Source organism: Pieris napi, chromosome 9 (genome assembly GCF_905475465.1).
Source record: "Pieris napi chromosome 9, ilPieNapi1.2, whole genome shotgun sequence".
NCBI classification, from domain to species: domain Eukaryota; kingdom Metazoa; phylum Arthropoda; class Insecta; order Lepidoptera; family Pieridae; genus Pieris; species Pieris napi.
Genome location: NC_062242.1, coordinates 81,576 through 103,316, shown reverse-complemented (window position 1 = coordinate 103,316; position 21,741 = coordinate 81,576). Strand labels below are relative to the sequence as shown.

General features: G+C 34.0%; 2 protein-coding genes and 1 long non-coding RNA gene across 13 annotated transcripts; 2 read left to right on the top strand and 1 right to left on the bottom strand.

The window, feature by feature from the left end:
• Positions 1-2,621: 2,621 nt before the first annotated feature.
• LOC125052355 lies at positions 2,622-8,279 on the bottom strand. 4 transcript variants are annotated; one of them, XM_047653147.1, is made up of 10 exons: positions 7,778-8,279; positions 6,914-7,077; positions 6,587-6,780; positions 5,610-5,816; positions 4,723-4,894; positions 4,284-4,458; positions 3,509-4,139; positions 3,303-3,418; positions 2,841-2,991; positions 2,624-2,747 (listed from the first exon to the last, which is right to left on the bottom strand). In XM_047653147.1, the coding sequence occupies exons 1-10, from the start codon at positions 8,006-8,008 to the stop codon at positions 2,686-2,688; spliced, it is 2,103 nt and encodes a 700-aa protein (XP_047509103.1). In that variant the 5' UTR covers positions 8,009-8,279; the 3' UTR covers positions 2,624-2,685. The 4 variants fall into 4 exon arrangements, with proteins under 4 accessions (XP_047509102.1, XP_047509103.1, XP_047509104.1 ...); XM_047653146.1 differs by having other exon boundaries at positions 2,622-2,991; XM_047653149.1 differs by lacking the exon at positions 2,624-2,747 and having other exon boundaries at positions 2,864-2,991; positions 3,509-3,561.
• On the top strand, positions 5,450-21,502 carry LOC125052356 (ubiquinone biosynthesis O-methyltransferase, mitochondrial-like). 8 transcript variants are annotated; one of them, XM_047653150.1, is made up of 6 exons: positions 8,929-9,006; positions 9,055-9,105; positions 9,779-9,960; positions 10,082-10,196; positions 10,609-11,014; positions 11,086-11,263. In XM_047653150.1, the coding sequence occupies exons 1-6, from the start codon at positions 8,956-8,958 to the stop codon at positions 11,211-11,213; spliced, it is 933 nt and encodes a 310-aa protein (XP_047509106.1). In that variant the 5' UTR covers positions 8,929-8,955; the 3' UTR covers positions 11,214-11,263. The 8 variants fall into 8 exon arrangements, with proteins under 8 accessions (XP_047509112.1, XP_047509113.1, XP_047509106.1 ...); XM_047653156.1 differs by lacking the exons at positions 8,929-9,006; positions 9,055-9,105 and adding an exon at positions 5,450-5,577; XM_047653157.1 differs by lacking the exons at positions 8,929-9,006; positions 9,055-9,105 and adding an exon at positions 5,455-5,577 and having other exon boundaries at positions 9,796-9,960.
• On the top strand, positions 15,760-16,851 carry LOC125052358. Its single transcript, XR_007117440.1, has 2 exons — positions 15,760-15,808; positions 16,110-16,851. It is a non-coding gene; the product is annotated as an uncharacterized LOC125052358 (long non-coding RNA).
• Positions 21,503-21,741: the final 239 nt, after the last annotated feature.

Sequence of the window (21,741 nt, the reverse complement as noted above, 5' to 3'; positions counted from 1 at the left end):
CTCGATTGAAGGCTTTCAGTCACCCCGGTTGAGGTTACAGCCCCATTAGTAAAGTTAACTGAGAGCGTGGAAGGGGTTGCCTTCGGTAAATTCTTCCGTTTGCCCCGAGATTGAAACCTGTCACAGGATTTTAAGTTTTTCAGCGCAGTTTTGCACTCACTCTCACGGAACGAGTACAATAACATGAACCTATTGAATCACTTCAGTGAGACAGTGGTACTGCCCCGGTCGTGCCTGCCTAATTGGCTGAAGAACGAAAGCAACAGCACGACAACAACTCCCACTAGGGTTGACTGATTGCACTGCCAACAATACATATTTAATTTTGTTATTTTATTAATAGTTTATTTTTCCAATATGTTTTCTCGGTAAAATTTTTATCGAAATAAGTGTATGCTTAGTGGGGTGTGTTATTTTAATTTCTATAGATTGACCTAAATCAAACGGAGCATTAATTCTCCTGAGCTTAGCTCAAACTTTTTTACTAAAAAATTAAGAGTTTTAAAAAATGCACTGAATTCGAGTACTAGTTGTAGGCCTTTGTACCCGTTTGTTTCTTTTTCGTTTATTGATTGATTATTGGAATTTCAACATAAATTACACATTTTGGAGTAAATTAGTTATATGATACGTAATCTTAAGTAAGATCGTAAGGTTGTCTACGCTTACTCCTAGGAATTCAGCACATGGCAGGTGGGTAGTAGACATGTAATCATTTAGTTAATTACACTGAAGCTTAGCGTTCGATAACATAGTATCTCGTCCTTTGAACTGTAGGTGGTTTGAACTGAGACAAGCGTCTAACTGAACTATAAATGACAATGGTCGTGTGTGCACACCCAGTTCTGTGCAAACATTAATCACTAGACAAGATCGTAGGTGCGGTCTAATTCTATCTTTGGTGCTTTTAAACAAGTGCGCAATTTCCTTTTACCCATTTACTTGCTAATTTCCTTCTCATACATACTCGAAAACACTAAGTCTTACTATAGCGTACGTGACGAGGTACATTCCTTATATTAATTTAAATATCTTTAAAAAAATCAGTGGCGCTACAACCTCTTTAGGTCTTGGCCTCAGATTTCTGAATCTGTTTCATGATCATTTTAAAATCTAATCTAATCTGCAGTTTCCATACTAAATTCATATTCGCAATACACGGACCGCTCGAGCAGTTCCTGAGCAAACCGCATGTTGCAGTCGGTCTTGACTGCAACATGCGGTCCATCTATGGCCCTCTTAATAGGCAAGTAGGTGATAAGCCTCCAGTGCCTGACACACGCCGTCGACTTTTTGGGTCTAAGACATGCAAATGTTAAATGCGCACATAGAAAGAAAGTCCATTGGTGCAAAGCCGGAAACCGAACCTACGACCTCAGGTATGTGAGTCGCACGCTGAAGTCACAAGGCCAACACTGCTCTATAATTTAAATATCTTATCATTTTTAAAAATAGCGAAACCCAGCGATGACCTTCCCTCTGAATTCTGAATAAATATATTTTTTCCATAGTATTTTTATTAAAAGTTTACTATAAAATTACGCTTTATTAATAGTAAAATAATCAAACTAAATATATACTTTAATTAACGTCGTATTATTTAGTAATTAGCCGCAAAGGAGGCCGTGAAAAGGAAACCGCAGCGCCTTCGGGGATAGTTGAAACAGCTCAGTTGTATTTAGTTAGTAAACAACGCTAGCTATCCTCAGTGCTACCGAGAAGGGCCAATCTCTTAACAGATATAAACTTGGATTTGGAAATGGAATTATTAAAATAAGTGAAAATATCCCACGTGTCCAGTTCAAAAATATTTAGTTTATTTAATGGCCAACAGCGACATCTGACAATGCAGTGACGAACTAACAGACTATGACTAGTTAGTAGTACAAGTTAGATTAGGACTAACAAGTTAAAGGACCACAGAACTTTACGATCTATCACCAGAGGTCCAGAGGAGGTGTTAAGACTGCGAAAATACAATATTACTACGACAATTATTGGCATAAAATGTTAATAGGTTCACTTACACATACGAAAGCGGTATAGACAATAGACATAATATATTAAGCTATTGTTTTGTGTTTGTACGTTTGTGTTAAAACTAAATAAACTTTCAGTTTAAAATCACGCTTTGGAGTGATTTTAATTGCAACTTTAAGATTTTGTGGAAATTGTTTAGCATTCAGGGATATAAATAATTATACAAATCTCTACATCTCACACAGCCCTACACTGTACAGTGTACACCTACGTGTCACGTGTCATTAACTAATCAAAGAAGTCATTTGCCCAAGACAAAACGTTTTTTACGTGTTAATTATCATTCTTCAATTACACCCACAATAATATTTTGATCAAACAAATCGGACAAAATTAAACTCCTAGATAGTATTAAAACTAGTCAGACATTCGCCTGTAGGCATTATTTACATGTTACGTCATCGCCGAATCGACTAATGTGTGAACCTTTTGCGTCACGTGACTGACTCATGTAAATCAAGATTTTTTGATAAATTAATAACTCTTTATACCGGTTACTCTCAATGATACTTTATTTTTCTTACACATAAAAAAGGCTTCCTTCGTTCATAATTAAAACACGTTTTGCGATTATTATTTTTTGTATTTCATATAAATAAATTATTATTATAAATTGATTGATCTTTAAAGGCTTTCCACTATAATTTAGTTTTTGTTTCGATGATTTGTAGCAAGCCGCGTGGTGTCTGTGATGTAGGTATTTGGAACTATAAAAGAAACGATAAGATTAATCAATACTATGAAATCCTCGATCTTTAAATGTTTGACCGTACCTGCCTTTCGTGTGGTACAAAACCGACCTAAGTTAAAATCGAATAGACAAGACCCGGGTCGGGGAGGCGAACACAGCTCCAGTCGGAAACTTTTCAACTCCTCGCTCGTCGGCAAATCGCTTCGACACGGCGTAGTCCTCAATTTGTTGGCTAAAAATCCTCCAAATTTAAGCAGAGCCTGTAAATTAACCATATTTTACTTTTTTTTTAAATATTGTTCCCAAATTCTGCGTAAACCACAGTTCTATTCGAGTAAGAGGAATAATCCAAATAGAACACAATGGGCGTATATTTTTACGTATTTTTAAAATTCAGAGAGTAAACTCATTGAAAGTCAAAAATTACGCGACGGAACATTGTACAACACTCGGAGAACCGAAACTTATTTTACATATAATAAAAAATATACTTCTGTTCTACACCCAATGGCTCCTATAATAATCATATACACGATATTATTTACGATATATAGCAAGACATCTAACTTACCGATCTCGTGGGTAAAGGTAAAGTGGGGCCGACGTACGTTTGGGGACACGCCAATAATACAGATAAAGGCGCATACATTTTTAACACAATGAACGGAACAGGCGCTGCCACCAGATCTAGAGAAGGAAAATGGAGCTTTCTTATAGTTCTACCAATTTCAAGCTAAACTTAAATTTCCCAAAATGAATTTCTTTAAATGTTCTCACCGGGATACAGCCTCGAACCATAATTCGAAGAAGTAGAAAACAGCATCTTTATTCTGGAATAAAAGTTCTGAGTCGAGTGCCAGACTTGTAGGATGGAGCCGTGGCGTGGACCTTCGACACACAAAACGGCTCTATCGCCGGCGTCCACCACAAAGCCCGTTAATAAATTATCCCTCGCCGAGTCCGCCAATACTTGCTCGTTGATTTCAGTTATTTTTCTCACAATAGTGAGGACTGTGTTCGATTCGTTGATGATACAGAATAACCTAGAAAAACTCAAGCCGAAGCCTCTCGGCTTGCAGCCGACAAAGCCTATCGAAACTTCTAATGTCATCTGGGCGTCTAAAATGACTGAGGGTTGAATAATAATAATCTCTGGGCTTGAACAATTCCCAATTCCGTTGGTGTCGTTTGTGCAAATGTCTTCGCGATCTAAAGTCTTAAGACCCAATTGTGGGGGAAGAAGTGAACATTCTTCTCGAATTATAGCACTGATCCCTTTCGACAGTGTCGAAGTGTCCAATTTTGCTATAGCTATGGGAATGTCGAGTATTTCATTTTTGTAATTTTCCCTATTCTTTCCGTAAAACAATGACTTGTCTCGGTTTGAAGGTAAACGAGTTCCACGTATCTGAGTAATTAAAAATGTTATTATTCAACTAATAATATTTTATTTCGGATTTTTTAAATTTATAAAACGGCACAATTATATTTTTGTTATTTATTTCACTTCATTATAAATGTGTGCATTAAAGTTTAAATAACTACCACTTACCTCTATAATAAACGAATTATCTAAAAACTCTGCCGTCACATGGGCAGCTGTGGAACTATGCAATAAAACTGCGTGATGATCGCTAAAGTTCATAGTCCGCTTTATGTTTATCTGTTGTTTTTCCGATTCACGTATATCATTTCCAATATTCCATCGTGTGTATAGGTGTGTTACCCTTGAAAATAAAATAGTCCTTTGATGTCGTTTGATGCTCGGTTAAGCTTCTATTGGGGAGCCGTAGAATGTAGCAATTGTGATACCAGAAGTAGTATAGTTGCGCAACTACTAACTAGTCTAAGGCAAAGCAATTTAGTAAGAAAGCAAAAACTAACTGTCTATAAATGGTCGTCATAGAAGTTACAACAATTAGGTAAGTTCTTAAATCTTAGTAGTGTATTTTAAAATGTTAACCAATCTCCAATTTGTTTAAAGTATGCACCTTGATTTTTTAAACTCCGTCGTAGGCACATTTGTGATTTTCTCAATATTCACGAAAATCATCGGCTGGTCGTCTTGCGCCGGCAGATTGTTGGTGCTGATCAAAACTATCATCTCTCCTTGGTCAACTGGACGATCTCCCACCGTTTCGAATTGTATTACTTTTCCTACCGCTGTCATTAATTTAAATCTTATATTGCCTAGATAATAATAACAGAAAATAGCCTAGAATTAAAAAAAATAACTATTAACTTATTCGACAATTAGTAATACGTATAAGACGTAGAAACCAAAACGATAAATCTCTCTCTGATACAAAAAATGCACATAATATTTTAACATCAACGAGTGACGTAAGATATTACAACACACGGCGAATAATGATTCGAAATGAAGGTCTAAGATCCGGCTGCAGGATTAGTGCGCTCAACGGTTATTTGCTAAAAACCAAATTTTTATGTATATTTATAATAGCTAGTATGTTTAATGAATTGATTTTTGGGAAAACATTTCGTTAACTTGTTATTTAAATAAAATATCGTCTATTAGCAATTTACATAAATATTTCAGAAAATTAAGGGTGCCGTTGCCCAACTGGCCGCACTTCTTCTGAGCCAGGTGTAAACAGGTTTAAATACTAATCCTACAGCCTGATCTCGTACTATGATACTCGTGACCTTGTTCACTATAACTTTTAAAAGGATAACATCGCGGCATTTATTAAGATCAGTATCAGTTCAACTCTCGGTGCTGTTACAAGAAAGAAACAGTGGCAAAAGGATCTTCTTCAATATTCTTAATAGTCTTATCCGAATTCGCAGTTCTGAAAGGAGGAAGGACAATCCAGCGAAAATAAGTAAGTCAAATAAAATCATAAGTTATTATTACCTGACAAAAGAGTATCGCCGGAGAGTTTGATTTCATATTTAAATTTCTGCACTTCTGCAGTTTTCTTCTTCTCTCTAAGAAATTTCGATTCACGTCTTTCTCTCGCCTGGTCTACTTCTTCAGGTTGTATAAATTCTTCCTCAAATAGTGATCTACATAAAATTGTCTCATGTACCTTGTCGATGACAGCATCTTGGTGTCTTACATCTGAAATTGTTGGCCCTTATACCTATATATTTCAAAACCACAGAAAAAGTAATATTGTGTAGTCTTGTGTAGACTAAATGTTAGAGTATGAGAGCTAGTCTCTGTTATCGTGTTATTTTCAAAACCAATTATGTATCTTACAAAATATAACCGACAATAAATGCACAAAAAAGTATAAGTTAACCATGTTTCTTATTTCTATTGATTAAGCTTGTATTTAAAGCCAGAGAATGAATACCGGTACAAATGAAGATGTTTTAAAAGTGAGTATACTCTCTCTCTTAGGTATTGTAAAGTATTGTGTGTATAATGTATATTGTAAATTTCATCATCATGGAATTTTGTGGTAGCAGTGACAATATAGAAAAACTAAACGTATGTATTCAAAGAGTTTTAAAACGTAAGTATTTCTTTATACATTCCGTTTAATATTATGATTATTCTAAATATAATACATTTATTAATGATTATATTTTTAAAACTGTTCAGATTGGTCTACAATTTTGTAACACGTAATACTTGTACACTTTTCCAAACCGTTGGGAATATTCCAGAGTTAAGAGAGCTATTAATAATAATGCTGAGTGGTAGTGCTAGTACACTAGCACATTTTATCGCAAAAATAGAAGGTATCCCATCGGAACCAGCACCTTTCGAAGGGTCAAGTCTTTTTAAAACTCTGAAAACTCAGGGTATGGTTCACTTAGCATACGTGAGAACCTATCATAATATATAATATAAATATAGGAATAAAATCCTCAGCTACAAACCTGAAACAGCTCGAGGCGTATCAAAAAGGCCGTCCAAATATGAAGATGGTATAAATGCTTCCACACTCTGCCAAATGAGATCTTGTAAGAAAACCACTACGCTTTGTTCTGATTCAATTACTCCGGCGAAATATCTTTTCTCTCCAAATTTCAACTCTGGTAAATATACCTCTAAATTCTTGTCATTTTTTGCACTAAATAAACAATTAATGATGATAATCTACTTGTTTGAATATTCGTTACACATTATTTTGATGATTAAATGAGAATTTTTCAATAATGATTGAATGGAAATTAATACGTAACATAAAAAACAACTATAGGTACTTAGCACCGAGTGAACCAAATCCCATAACAGATGTGACCGTAGCTGTGTGACTACGCAAATCCGCCGCTCGGACTGGAAAGGCATGTCGTATCGAAAAAGCGAACCATCGTCTTTCCAAAAACTGCCAAGTTCGCGCCCATCCGTATTGCATTCCACACCATACCTGAACATTGACTTATACTTAAGGCCGATTTACATTATCTTAGTGTTTAGAAGAGTGCTTTAGTACAACTTGAAAGGCAAGTTCTTTAGCATAGCGTTTACTAAAGCAAGTAGCGTTTACATGTTTCAACTAAAGTACTATCCTAAAGCACTCTCCTAAACACTAATGATAATGTAAATCGGCCTTTATACATAACAACAAACGGACGAAGTTTTAGTCAGCACTCGGCAGCTGCTGCAGCGCCACCGCACTTTGTAAGACACTCTTATGTACTCATGGAAGCAAAAAGTTAAATTATCAAATTCAAATTCAAATTCAAAAATCATTTATTCACGTAGGTAACACAATGTACACTTGTGATTCGTCATTAAAGAAATATATATTAATGCTTCTAATTTTACATTTACTGCCAGTTCTCAAATCAAGGGCGTAGAACGGAAGAGAAGAACTGGCAATAAACTCTCCGCCACTCTTTTTAATCGCCATGTTTTTTTTTTTACACAACGTTTGTAAGGAGCTGCAACCATTACACCATGTTCCACATGACATTTTAAGTAATTAATAATAATAACATAAATTAAAAACAAAGACTTGTCCCCTATCAGCAGGAGGCATGGTGAAATAGGAGCACGCACTTACATTCTCGTGGGAACAACACGCAAACACATAGTCGAAATAATTATCCATGCCCGTGCCGTACCTTTACTACGTGAGGCCACACCAATACATCGACGTCGAACGATTGACCAGGATACAGCTGGTACTGAACTTTCACAGCCTGATAGCACGTTCCCAAATCCAACCAACCTTCATTACAATCGTGCCATACTTCAAGTCCAATAATTTCGATTACAAAAGTAAGGGTAAATGTGCTTTTGCAAAATCCATCCAAGTTGGCTACAATACTCTTATTCGGAGTTCCTTTATTCATTTTGGTAGAAATGCGAAAATGTAGGTACAGAAGTATACTAGTGATTAGTGCGCAATGATCATTAATAATTTCAACGTTGTGTCAATATTTGTCTATAGACGATTATAATAATATATAACTATAGACTAAACTCACAAATAATATTCCGGTAAGCTATTATGGTCTTTTTAAGTATAAGTTTTCTGATTTTTCTATACACATACAGTATTTATTTATTTTACTAAATTCTGTGACATTAAATTCAGTGTGTGAACTTAATTCTCTTAGGTAAATACTAATTACATTATTTAATCATTTTCAAACAATTTATTATTATCGCACAAAAAGCATCTAACAGATGACAAAATCTTCCAGCCCATGCTGCCTACTGACAGTTGCCACCACATCTTCTTGTCATTTGTATTAGACAATATTTTTTTTCAATACCTATGCTGTTCTTGCACATTGCAGTATAAAGTTTGCGCCACCATAGAAATCCCGTAGACGCGGAGCTGTCAGCGCTAGCAAAATGTTGCCGACATAATTCTCTTTAATTACCTACCCATCATTTATTTTCAATTAATAATTAGTGATTCTCTCATGTATTTATGTAATGTTTTGTAATAAATTAATAAGTAGGAATTTCCAGTACTTATGGTGTAATACCTGACAAACTGTACTATGACATAGTGTGTACTGTGGACGGCGTCGGGACGTGAAGACCCCATCGCCCACTGGTGAAATAACCTGTGACGGAGGTATTTTCACCAGTGCAATCAGTCAACCCCCTTCCATGGGAGTGCCATGCTGTTGCTTTTGTGCTTCAGCCAAATGAGCAGGCACGAACGGGGCAGTACCGCTGTCTGACTGAAAACCGGCGTGAAGAGATGCTATAGGTTCATCTTATTGTATTCGCGTTTCGTGCGGTGAGTGAGACTCCGGAAACCTCTGACTGCACGTATACTGCGATGACCAACCGCGGTTCTACCCATAGCGGAAATGCCGAAACTGACCGACTTATTAGCATTAGCTAATTCGACACAATATATTGGCGTAGTCTGTTTGCAATTGTCGTGAAAACCCAAGACAATTCAAGGGTGGCAATATTGAATTTTGCGGTGTGTCATTAATTATTATTAACTTCGTAGTTCGTAGTTCGTAGTCCGTTGCGTAGCAGGCATGGCAGTAGTGCGAACCAACATAATTTTTAATTCTTATTTGCTATGCGATATGCATCATTTTATTTGTTCACAAAAATTATTATATTTTTGAGTCGAATATAACAAAGACTGAGTTTTATGTGGTGTAATCCGGAAAAAACACGTTTGAGAATAAGTGATATTAACAAGTTCAACCGTTTCTAAAATCTCGATTATTTAGTAACAAATAACAATGACGATTAATACACTATGTCCGATGGCGATACGATATGCTGTTATAAATATTTCACAAAATGTGTGAGTATAAATAATAGACTTAACGAACGAACTTAACGCCTTATTATTTGAGTAGGTTCAATAAATTTATTTACTTATTTAAAATTGCTTTGTCTAATTCTACTAATTTCTACTGAATTATTTTTTTATTTCTTTTACCAACAAAAATAATATTCTTTCTTATACTCTTAAGTATATAGTTAAAAATAATTTACTAAGGTTTGGTACATATTTGCAGGAAAGAGAAACAAATGTATGGCCCATAATAAACATAGGAAATTGTCTTTATTTTTTATTAAAAAATTTATTAGTATTAATTACATGTGTTTTCTGCTCAAAAATCATGTTTTTTCAGGTTTTGGTAATTTTCAGGCAAATTCAATATTGTTTACGAAGGAATATCAGCATGAACAACTTCAGCTTATCTGTAAATACAACAGTTGATAAAGAAGATGTGAAAAGACACAGCAAACACATGAAGGTCTGGTGGGATCCCAAAGGCAAGATGGGAGCACTTCATTCTTTTAATATGCTAAGGTACAGAACCTTACTATAAGACGTAGACTCATTTTAGTTTATATAATTAATAGCCAGCCGCTTCTCTTAACTGTTAAATTTGAAATGTGTATTGATAATTAATATAAGATTTATTTCTTAGAGTTCCATTAGTAAGAGATGGTCTTGTTAGTGAGCCAGAGAAGGATAAAACTCTTACACCTTTGGCCAATAAGACTATTTTAGATGTTGGCTGTGGTGGAGGAATATTATCAGAGGTATTATTTTTAATAATTGACAATTACAACAATTTAAATAGTACAATTAATCTGGCATAGTTATTATATCAGCAGTAGGTACCACATTTGTTAATTTTAATTTGATGTAAGTATCAATCAAGGCATTATTTATAGTATATATAGTTTTATTCTTACTGCCTTATCTCACATTAAAATTGTTCTACCTACTCATGCGCTACTTTTCTACACAGTGGGTAGGTCTCTACATTAAATCTGTGCAATTATACTTATTATTTTTTTATGAATTTAATTAGATTAAAAATTAAAATATAAAAACATTTTAGAAGTAGATTTCTCATATTTGTTTAGTCAAAGAACTAGTGAAATATATTTTTGGTTTAAATTTGAGCAAAAAGAGAACCTATTTAAGGATCTGCGTACCCTGTTTCAGGCTTTGGCCAGAATAGGCGGCATCATTACGGGAGTGGACGCCAGCGAACAATTAATCGAGTGCGCCAAACAACACAGTTACCTCGACGAGAAGATTTCCCACAATAAGCCCACATACTTCTGCTCCACCATCGAGGACCACGCCGAGGAATACCCGAACCACTACGACGCGGTGGTGGCCTCTGAGATCATCGAGCACGTGGCCGACAAAGAGCTCTTCGTGCGCGCCTGCGTGGCCTGCCTCAAGCCAAGAGGCCGCATCTTCATCACCACGCCCAATAGGAGCCTCTGGACCCGGCTGCTGGGCATCTACGTGTCCGAGTACGTGCTGGGCACCTTGCCCAAGGGCACACATCAGTACCACAAGCTCACCACGCCTAACGAGGTCACCTTTCTGCTCGAGAGAAGTACGGTTTACTCCTGAAGTACTCACAACCCTTTCAGAATAGTTGAGGTTGACCTTAATGATATTTTTCAGATTGCTGTCAAGTGGAGCTGCTTCGCGGCATCATGTTCTACCCTTTCTTTAACAAGTGGACTTGGGTTAATTCTACTAAGCTCATGTTCGCCATGCAGGCGATCAAGTTAGAACCCGAACGAAAATAAGCTCCTACAAGTGTTGTTGTACTAATATGATAATAAAGTTGTTGCTGTTATTTATTCGTTTTAAGAACGGTTACATGACTTCGACATTATCACGAGGATTAGCGACACGCCCGAACTTCGCTGCCCACACAGGGCCAATATAGAACATTAAGTATAAACCCATGGCACTCAAACGCTAAGAATATACTCATTAAAATTCTGTCAACACAATGGATACACATTACACAATCATATAGACTACTTATGCTCTCTATGATTTTTACAAATCAATGTTCAAGGTGCAAATCCTAAAAAACATCTTACTTGAAACATGGTTAAAAGACAATAAATCTTTTAATATTTCTGGTTATAAGTAATTTCTACAAAAAAAATCCTTGTAGTGGTGTAGGAAATATTCTATATTTATAAAAGATTTACCACAACTTCTTATCCGAAAGCCCCCCAAGCCCTGAAATTGTACAGAAACTATCCAACAATATAATAAAACATTAGATTGCATTAAGCGCACTACAGAGGAGCAAAAAAGTATCAGTTGGAATAGTTTTTTAACAGTTTCAATAGAACTTCGTCCATCACTCAAATTTTTAATCTCATTAAAAAGTTTAAGGGTATCAGAACTGGTAATAGGACATATAGGGATGAATTTGTACAGCCACTTTTAGATAAGTTATTAGATAGTAACAATTTACTTGACGCGGATTCATTACACAATTATTTTAATAATACTTAATAAAAATCCTCAATCAAGATATTAATTGGATTTTTTTCATGGTCTGAATTTTTAATACGTATACTATCTAGGAGAAATGATTTTCCATATTTATTATTAAAACATCTATCTGAATCTATAGGCCTCTTGGATAACGCTAGTGGGGCGGCGTTGTGGCAGATTCAGATTTCAGTGTGGCAATATTGCACAATTTTCAATATTCCGCAATATAATTGATCGTCTAGGGGCCGCCTAACTCAAATGCTTGTATCATTGACCAGATACTATCCTACCTATCCTAATAATAATAATATGTAGGTGACTAGTTAACGTGTCGTAATTAATGATACTTAACAGATCAGAATAGATACGGTCGTGTGTTCTGAAAACAACAGTTTCATCGTTGTCGTAAGACACGGTAATATGTCCTGAAAAGGACAGTTGTTAAACGTTTTCGTAAGATACGATAATATTGTTCTGAAAAGAACAGTTTCATCGTTGTCGTAAGACACGGTAATATGTCCTGAAAAGGACAGTTGTTAAACGTTTTCGTAAGATACGATAATATTGTTCTGAAAAGAACAGTTTATTAGCGTTATCGTAAGGCTACGATATCGAAGTGTTCTGAGAAGAACACGTTCGTACGCTTCGACGGCTGCGCGCAGAAAAGGGCCAACTTTTTGCCGCGCCGCGTTTTTATCGCCTGCCCTGGTATCTGCGCAACCAACCAACCCTCCGCATTTTGGCACCACATGTTAATACTAGTTGTAAGTGTAGGATAATTTTTGGGTAAAAATTTACATAGTTTTGTAAATAAAAATCATTCCATCTTCACCTCTTCTACAAACAATTAGGGAGTTTTATTTTAACACGACCAAATAATTCTGAACCAATCAACTCTAAAGCAAACATACCTAAAGAACATCCCTAAAAATATATAACCTACCTATACAGGGCGGGGATTAAAATGATTAATTTCACGCTGTTCCTTTCTTTTAAAATACTATGTTACTTAAGACTTATTAGTTTTTGGCCATTCTTTCGATTGGCATCATAAAAGTAGGGGTGTTTTTTACATTTAAGTCGGTTCGATTCCCAGACGAGGCAAGTAATATTTAGAAAAACATAGTCTTCTTTTAGTAAAATACCCTATCTACGATATTTAAGGTACTTTCCCTTCTTGTCCCATAACTTTGGGACGCCTTGTATACCTACCTCTTTTTATTTTTGTTAAAAAAAAAATTTTTGTTTATTTATATTTGTTACATATAAAATAACAATAATCTTTGAAAATATTACTTACTCTAGGAATATTTGAAAAATCATATAAAGGAGGTTTTTCGACATTTATTTTTAATCTTATATACACTATAACAATGCCGTACATTATATAATTAGTCGAAATTCCTCATATGTACCTGAGAAATTCCATTAACATTTCACTCACGTACTCACATGTACCGCTCAGAAATGACGGCATAGTGCTCAGAGTTATTTTCTGATATAGTAACAGCCTTCTAAGCGTTATTCACGTTGGTTCATTTCACAGGTATTTTTTTTCATGGGCTTGTAGTCTATTACAGAACATTGCTTTGAGGATTGTATCAGGAGTAATGTGTTTGACTCCCATAAGGGTCATGAAAGTCAAACAAATATTGTGCAATTGATATTGAGATGACTTATGCTTGCAAAAAGATACTGTCTGAAACTATTATCATCAAATAATCTCTAAATTATAAACAGGATAATACCTCACCCAATCAATATAGATGGTCCACTGACATCACCTAATGATCTTCTCAAAGCTATATCTCCAACTATGTGCCAGATCTTCATAGAAATCCAATCTCATTATTCAAACATCAAAAAAGACAAGACAATACAAGGTTGGCCATAATACCTAACATGATTCTTATTTGCTATGCATTATTTTATTTATTTACAAAAATTATTATATTTTTAAGATCAATATAACAAAGAGTACATTTTACATGGTGTAACCCAAAAAAAGGCCCCTCTTTGTTTTCCACAGATTTATTGATAATTTTTGAACTTCCTATCATTGATACTAGCATTGATTGAAGGCTTATAAATATAAATAAACATGTAATTAATAGTGAGAAAATAGTGGTAAGTTCAAAGATGGTCTCATCTGCATTGTCATTATAATATAACATAATTAGCAATATTAGGTTACAAACAGTGATTAAGATCATAAGAGTTTGTATGGGATCGCTCCAGCATTTCCAATTATGATAACATTGTGAGTTATACTTGTGTCAACTACTCAGGCTTGGATCAGTAATATATATGGCAATGTATTTTATACCTTGATTCATATTGATACTATGTGTTGACATATTGTTGGAACAGTTATGTAAGTGCATGCTCTTATTCCACCGTGTGTCATTAATAGAGGTGAAATGTATGGTTTTCATATTTATTCACTATTTTAAATTAAATTACAATAATTAACTGTTTAACAAGTGATGAGGAGTATGATACAATGGTTTCAGGTGCTTACAAATATTGTGTACAAGTAATATTGACATTATGTATGAGTAAGAGTACATTAAGTTACCTACATTAATGAATTACAATTTTTATACATAATAACCATGTACAGTCCCAGGTTTGATAGGTACCTAGTTTCAGTCTTTACTGCCAGTGACATTTCGGAGAATAAAGTCTTGGAGCAGGCAAGGCGCAATAAACTTAAAGTATGTCAATATTATATTTATTTATTATACATGTAATAAGAAGTATCAAATTGGAATACAACCAATGAAAGCAGAGGTTTATGCTACCTACTGGAAAATTCAAAAGAACTTACTCTTGCAGACTTCATTTTAATTATTTCCACATTTGCAATGCATGATTGTACAAAATGAATTATTTCTACAAATTGAAAAGTAATGCAAAATAAATGTGGCCAAACGGAAAATACATGTAATGTTTAAACATTGTATTCGATTAAATTTGAATACCATTATTTGTAAAACATTGATTGTTTTTTTTTTTGGATTTTATGACCTGGGGGTCTAGCCAAGATGGCTTAACGGTAGTGTATGTAGAAAGTCGAAAACTAAATTTGTATGAAAATGACAGCTCGTGTCGACAGTCGGTAGCCTAGGCCCTAAAGGCGTGAGTCGGGATACAATAAGCGACGCCATGACAGTGCTACGAAAAGACACACATTAACGCTTACGCTATTCGGTAGCCAACGACCAATTAATGTTTCGGCAGTGTAGAAAAAACGGCGTTTCTCCGCCATGTTTTAGCGTGATCTCAAAAGCTGCTGTTTGCAATAATTCAGTACAACTATTGCCATCTAAAACGGTAGTCAGTTTTAAAAACATGTCATATTTTGGACGTTTTAACGAAATGGTTTTAATTTGTTATCTGTCTTTTTTTAACGTTCTCGTGTAATTGTAATAATTTAAACTAGAGTTAATATTTTTAAGTTAAGAGTTTTAGTTTTTCTATGAATCAATGCGAGGATAACATAATAGACACAGATAAATATAAAAATATCAAGAAAATCAGCAAATTAGTAGAGGTAAATCCTAGTTATATTGGATATCTTTTATTGATATTTATATTGCATGTAAGTTCATGAAATTGTTCTTTAATTTGAAAAATACATATACCATTTAATATTGCATATATTATGTAATCACAAAGTAAAATGATTGTACATTTTATTTGTATATTTCAGATGAGAAAGCAGTCACTAATGAACATAATTAGAAGTTCTAAATATATTTTATTGTAATTATAATAGAAGCTGATAATGATATAATATTGATTTAAATTAATCAAAAAAGTGGATTTATACTTTATGAACTTAAGAAATATAAAATCTAGTGAGCAATACTAAGTAATGGTAAGCAGATATTTTCTTTAATTATTTACTAAGTCAATATACTAGAGAAGTTATTATAATATTGTTAATGAATTAGAAGTTTGAATTCAAGTCCCTTGAGAGTTACTGACATTGTTTGGTTATTAAAAACTTTAATTGAGAATAAGCAGCAAAGTGACAAATTAAGTATATTTTTAAGTTTAGAATTAAGTAAAGAGTTTTAATATTAAAGTTACCTATTGAACAAACCTTGGACCGATCTCAGTTTAGTTTGTCAGTTTTCTATTTGATCAAAGTACTAACTAAAATATTTTCTTTTCAGAAAAAGAGAAGCTAATAAGACAACTAAAAATATTTAAAAAAACCACAAATGGACAAGTTTTATTAGTCTTATCTTTTATTAATTTAAGTGTTATATTATGTACCTGAAAATGGGGAATGAAGCATTTTATGAATAATGTAAAAAATAAGACAAGTGGAGTATGAAATAATGGTTGGTTAAGTAACATTACCTCCTGAACAGGACACAGTAACTGAAACTATGTTCTTCCACATTTAATCTTAATAAGTTCAGCAGTTTGAATGTTAATGAGATATTATTATAAACAAACTAGATTTGTAGATTTTGGGAAGAATTATATCTTTAAAAAAACTATTATTATTTACAATTGTTATGTTAAGGAAACAATCACTGTTTTTTTAATCGCCCAGGCTGTATTCATAGTAACTGTAGGTATCATAGTAATTTTATGAAATCATCACAACATCTAACGTTAGGTTTTATGAATTGAAAATTTTTTGGTATATAACAGCACATAAACAAGATATTGACATTGCTGCAAACTAACACTTACATTTATTAGTTAATTATCTACATATATAAATATGAGTAATTGAATACATCTACATTAGGTAGTAATGCATTGAATTTGGTGCACCTGTGTGTGTTCAGTAGTAATGTCTGTATTGTTTAATAAGTTGTTACATATGCTTATTTTTCTATGTAGACTGCATTATGTTAAGGAAGATATTTGGTGCCTTATTTTAATAAAAAATAACCATAACTGAAACATTTTTATTTTGCTACCTATTTGTTTAATATTCCTAACTGTTAGTAGGTACGGGTCATATGCATTATCTGTATATTCTTGTAAAATAAACTAATATTGTTAACCACTTTAATGGCTTTTCCTACTAAAGAAGACATAGGTAAATTACCAAAAATAAAACTGACAAATACATAACATACAATGTTTATTCATTTCTTACTTAAACAGATTTTGCATTTACATTAACTAGTAGCAAATCACTGATATAACCAAAAGTTAACAGACATAAATATTAACTTAAAATCAGCATCAAACTTAAATTTATATCTAAGATGTTGGAGCATCAATATGGAATCAAAGGTTGAGTAAGGGTTATAATTTCATACCAGACTAAGTTTCTATTTTATAATTTTTATTAATCCCTCTTTTCATTTCATTGATTACTTGCTGCTTTTCAATGCTCACTTCCTAAAAGTATAAATTTATTATAAACAATCAACCTTTATGACTCTAACATAAACTGAAATTGTTTGTTGGACATAAACAGAGATAATTCCAACTAGTAGCAAATCACTAATAAAATCTACACTTATATATAAATCTGCTTACAAATTGACATTAAAAATGTTCAAGCACAAACACCAAACCTAATTAAAGCTTAAATCAAACTCTAATTTCAGTGTTCACACTATGTTTTTATTCTATTGTTTTTTAATTCCTTGGACTATCCTTCTATTCCTTATCAACTTCTAGTCAACCTTATTTTCACTCTTTATTTATCAATCCACAGTACAATTTCTATTGTTTCTTCTAAGCGGTAACAAAATATGTTGCTTCTTCATTTTGCAGATTAGTTGTGAGGTCAAATCCATAAAATATCAAAGTATGAGTGTAGTACTCATACTTTGATATTTTAGTTATTATTATATAGCGCGATTATGCAATTTCAAAATATTGTATTTATTTGTAGCCTTAAATTTCTGAGAAAACATGAAACAAACCATAATTAATTTAAACATGCAATTAAATTCATATATTCACTTTGCACCTTCCGTAAATTCCACTTAAATCGAAAATTGTTCAACCTTGCTGACATTCTAATGTCCCTTTTGCAGCTTCCAATAATTGGAATTTGCAATTATTGCAAATTTACAATAATATTGTAGTTTTAACTTTTATTTGTTTATAAAAGTGACATTAGGAATACATTTAATCCAGAGACAATATGACGGAATAAGGTGCTACGAACAGCAGCTCGCATCTACGCTGTCGACTTTGCGGTAATGTATCGACATGCCTCTTGGCTACGAACGAAGCGTTTTCGACAGTACGATTACGCAAAAGCGGTAGTGTATGTAGAATACTTTTCGACACCAATATGGCTAGACCCCCTGGACAGTGGACTGTGGACTCAGTGCTTCCAGATCCCAAAAGTAAAATTACAGTGTTGTCAGCTAAAAAATATAGTAGTTTCTTAAAACAGCAGATTCCAAATTCGATTACAGTAAAATTACAGTAAAAGTTTGTTTAAATATTAAAAGAGAAATAAGATGCTGTATTAATTTATTTGTAAATACATATAATTGTAAGTTATTCTAAAATAATTTCCTCATGATTTTGATAAATTTTTGCATTCATCTTCAAAATTATTTCATTAGTGGGATTAAATTTGACGCAGTTTTGAGAATTTCGACGAATGGCTTGCTGAGCTAACATATTTCCTTTAATAGTATTTGTGATCAGACAGTTCCTCTGCTTGGTTTTTATATTATTAATTTCACTAAACTTGCGTTCGCACTCAGCGTTTGAGTGAGGCGTTTGTAAGAGCGTAACACAGTACAATGGAGCTTTCCGGGCTTCAATAGGTTCAAAAGCTGTTGAAAACCAAAAGATTCAGTCTAAGACGAGTTTCCATTGCAAAAGACCTTTCTTTGCGGAGTCAGAAAGGAGGAAACCGACACAGTTTTTGAGTTATCCTCATTTTCCTTGCCGAAGAATACAAGGTTTAGGTTTTGGGACTTTCTCAGTTTACCAAAATCATTTCTACGCACTTTGCTTAAATTAAGTATTTGAAGATTGTATTTCTGCTTCCGCTTGTGTTGACTATTAAAAAGAGTGGCGGAGAGTTTATTGCCAGTTCTTCTCTCCCCGTTCTACGTCCTTGTTTTGAGAACTGGCAGTAAATGTAAAATTAGAAGCATTAATATGTATTTCTTTACTGACAAGTCATAAGTGTACATTATGTTACCTATGTGATTAAATGATTTTTTTATTTTATTTTTATTATTTTTAAATTACATTAAATACATATAAATATTTTAGATTGTATTTAATTGAAATTTATACGCACAGTCCAAATATGCCAAAATCTACATTCAACGAGAGTCATATTTGACATCCAGATATATACCACCTGTGGCAATAAACTCAGTGTATAGTCCTTTTCATGAAAGAAGTCCCGCGGTGATTTTTGGAACTAAATTTGACAGGTCGGCAATGTGGTCATTCGTCGATGTTATCAAGTTCGTTTGTTGTGGTAGATTTTTGTGATTATACGCTTATATACCATAAGCTTGACTTAGAAGTTCGAGCGTATGTCAAATGTCAATACAAGTAGTTATCTATTGTGATTTGTGAGTTAAGACATCGAAGAATCATAAATAATTAATAAATCTTCGCCTCACAGCCACGGATATTTGAATTTTGACGTATATATCCGTATTAGTTAACTAGTCTAATTTGCTATTTTCTAGTCGCATCTAACTAAAGATTTACTGTGATGTTGATTTTACGGTGATGTTAGTCACGTTTACTCTTTTCTTAACAATAAATTCATAACAAAAAGAGCAAACAATAACTGTAATATAATATTATCTTAAGTACAGTACACGCGTAAAGGTGCGCTTAGATAATAATTTATATTAAGAAGTTCAACCGTTGCTAAAATCTCTGGACTATTAGGTAATAATGACGATTAATGCACTATGTCCGAGGGCGATACGATATGCTGTTATAAATATTTCCCAAAATGTGTGAGTATAAATGATAGATTTTACGTAAATTTAATTGTAAATAAGTTGTTTGTTTCTTACAAAATATCTTTGCTTTGTCTTTAGTATTCTGCTGTATCATTTTTTATTACTTTAACCAACTAATATAATATTCTTTCTTATACTCTTACAAATAGATAAAGATAATTTACTAAGGTTTAAGTAAATATTTATATGAAAATCCAACATATTTATGACCCATAATACATTGTAATAATGGTACTAAATTGTCTTAATTTGCATGTATCTATTTTTTTTTAATAAAAATGTTAATACATGTACAGTAAATGTTTATAACTTTCAGACAAATTCAATCATGTTTACGAAGAAATATTACTAGCTTATCTGCAAGTAAGGCAAATACAACAGTTGATAAGGAAGATGTGGAAAGACACGGCAAACACATGAATGCCTGGTGGGATCCCAAAGGCAAGCTGGGCATTCTTCACTCTTTTAATATGCTGAGGTATAGAATCCTTACTATGTGTAGACTCATTTTTTTAGTTTATATTGAAATAAACCAGCAACTGTACTTAACTGTAAAATTTGATTTGATGTGTTTAAAGGTGTTTAAATGTGCATAATTAACATGAGTATTATTTCTTAGAGTTCCATTAGTAAGAGATGGTCTTGTTAGTGAGCCAGAGAAAGAGAAAACTCTTACACCTTTGGCCAATAAGACTATTCTAGATGTTGGCTGTGGTGGAGGAATACTATCAGAGGTATTATTTATATATTAAAGTATTCTACATAGCTACTTCTACACAAGGGGATACAATTGAACTATTAATCTGGCATAGTTATAGCAATAGCAAAGGGGTTAATTATTAAAATAGATTGTTCTAGAAATAGATCTTTATCATTTCGGTAAAAATCTTTTTAAAGACTAAAGAGTAGCTAGGACTTTATGATGATGTCAGTTGTGTATACTTAAAACGCCTATTTAAGGAATTTTATCTATTCCAGGCTTTGGCGAGAATAGGCGGCATCGTTACGGGAGTGGACGCCAGCAAAGATTTAATCGAGTGTGCCAAACAACACAGTGACCTCGACGAGAAGATTGCCCACAATAAGCCCACATACTTCTGCTCCACCATCGAGGACCACGCCGAGGAATACTCGAACCACTACGACGCGGTGGTGGCCTCTGAGATCATCGAGCACGTGGCCGACAAGGAGCTATTCGTACAGGCGTGCGTGACCTGTCTCAAGCCCGGAGGCCGCATCTTCGTCACCACGCCCAATAGGAGCCCCCGTACCCGGCTGCTGGGCATCTACGTGGCCGAGTACGTGATGGGCGCGGTGCCCAAGGGCACGCATCAGTACCACAAGCTCACCACGCCCAACGAGGTCTCTTTTCTGCTCGAGAGAAGTACGGTTTACTCCTGAAGTACGAGCCTTTCTGAATAGTCGAGGTGATCTTTATAATATGTTTCAGATAGCTGTCACGTCGAGCTGATTCACGGCATGATGTACAATCCCTTTTCGAAAAAGTGGTCTTGGGTTGATTCTACGAAGCTCATGTTCGCCATGCAAGCGATCAAGTTAGAAACCGAACACAAATAAAGTCCTACAACTGTTTTTGTCCTATTACAATAATAAAGTTGTTGCTGTTATTTATTTGTTTAAGAAACGACATCGACATTATCATGAGCGATGTTACAATGTATTTCGGACCAGGGACACGCCCGGACTTCGCTGCCTGCACAGGAGAATAGTGCGGGCAGTGTTCTATTTTGGCTAACTATCTATACGTTTAAAAAACAAGAAATCGTGTGGCTGTAGATTAAATAACAGTAACTAAACACAGATCCCTAGTGAGCACGTATACGAGTGGAAGGATTATAAGGACGTG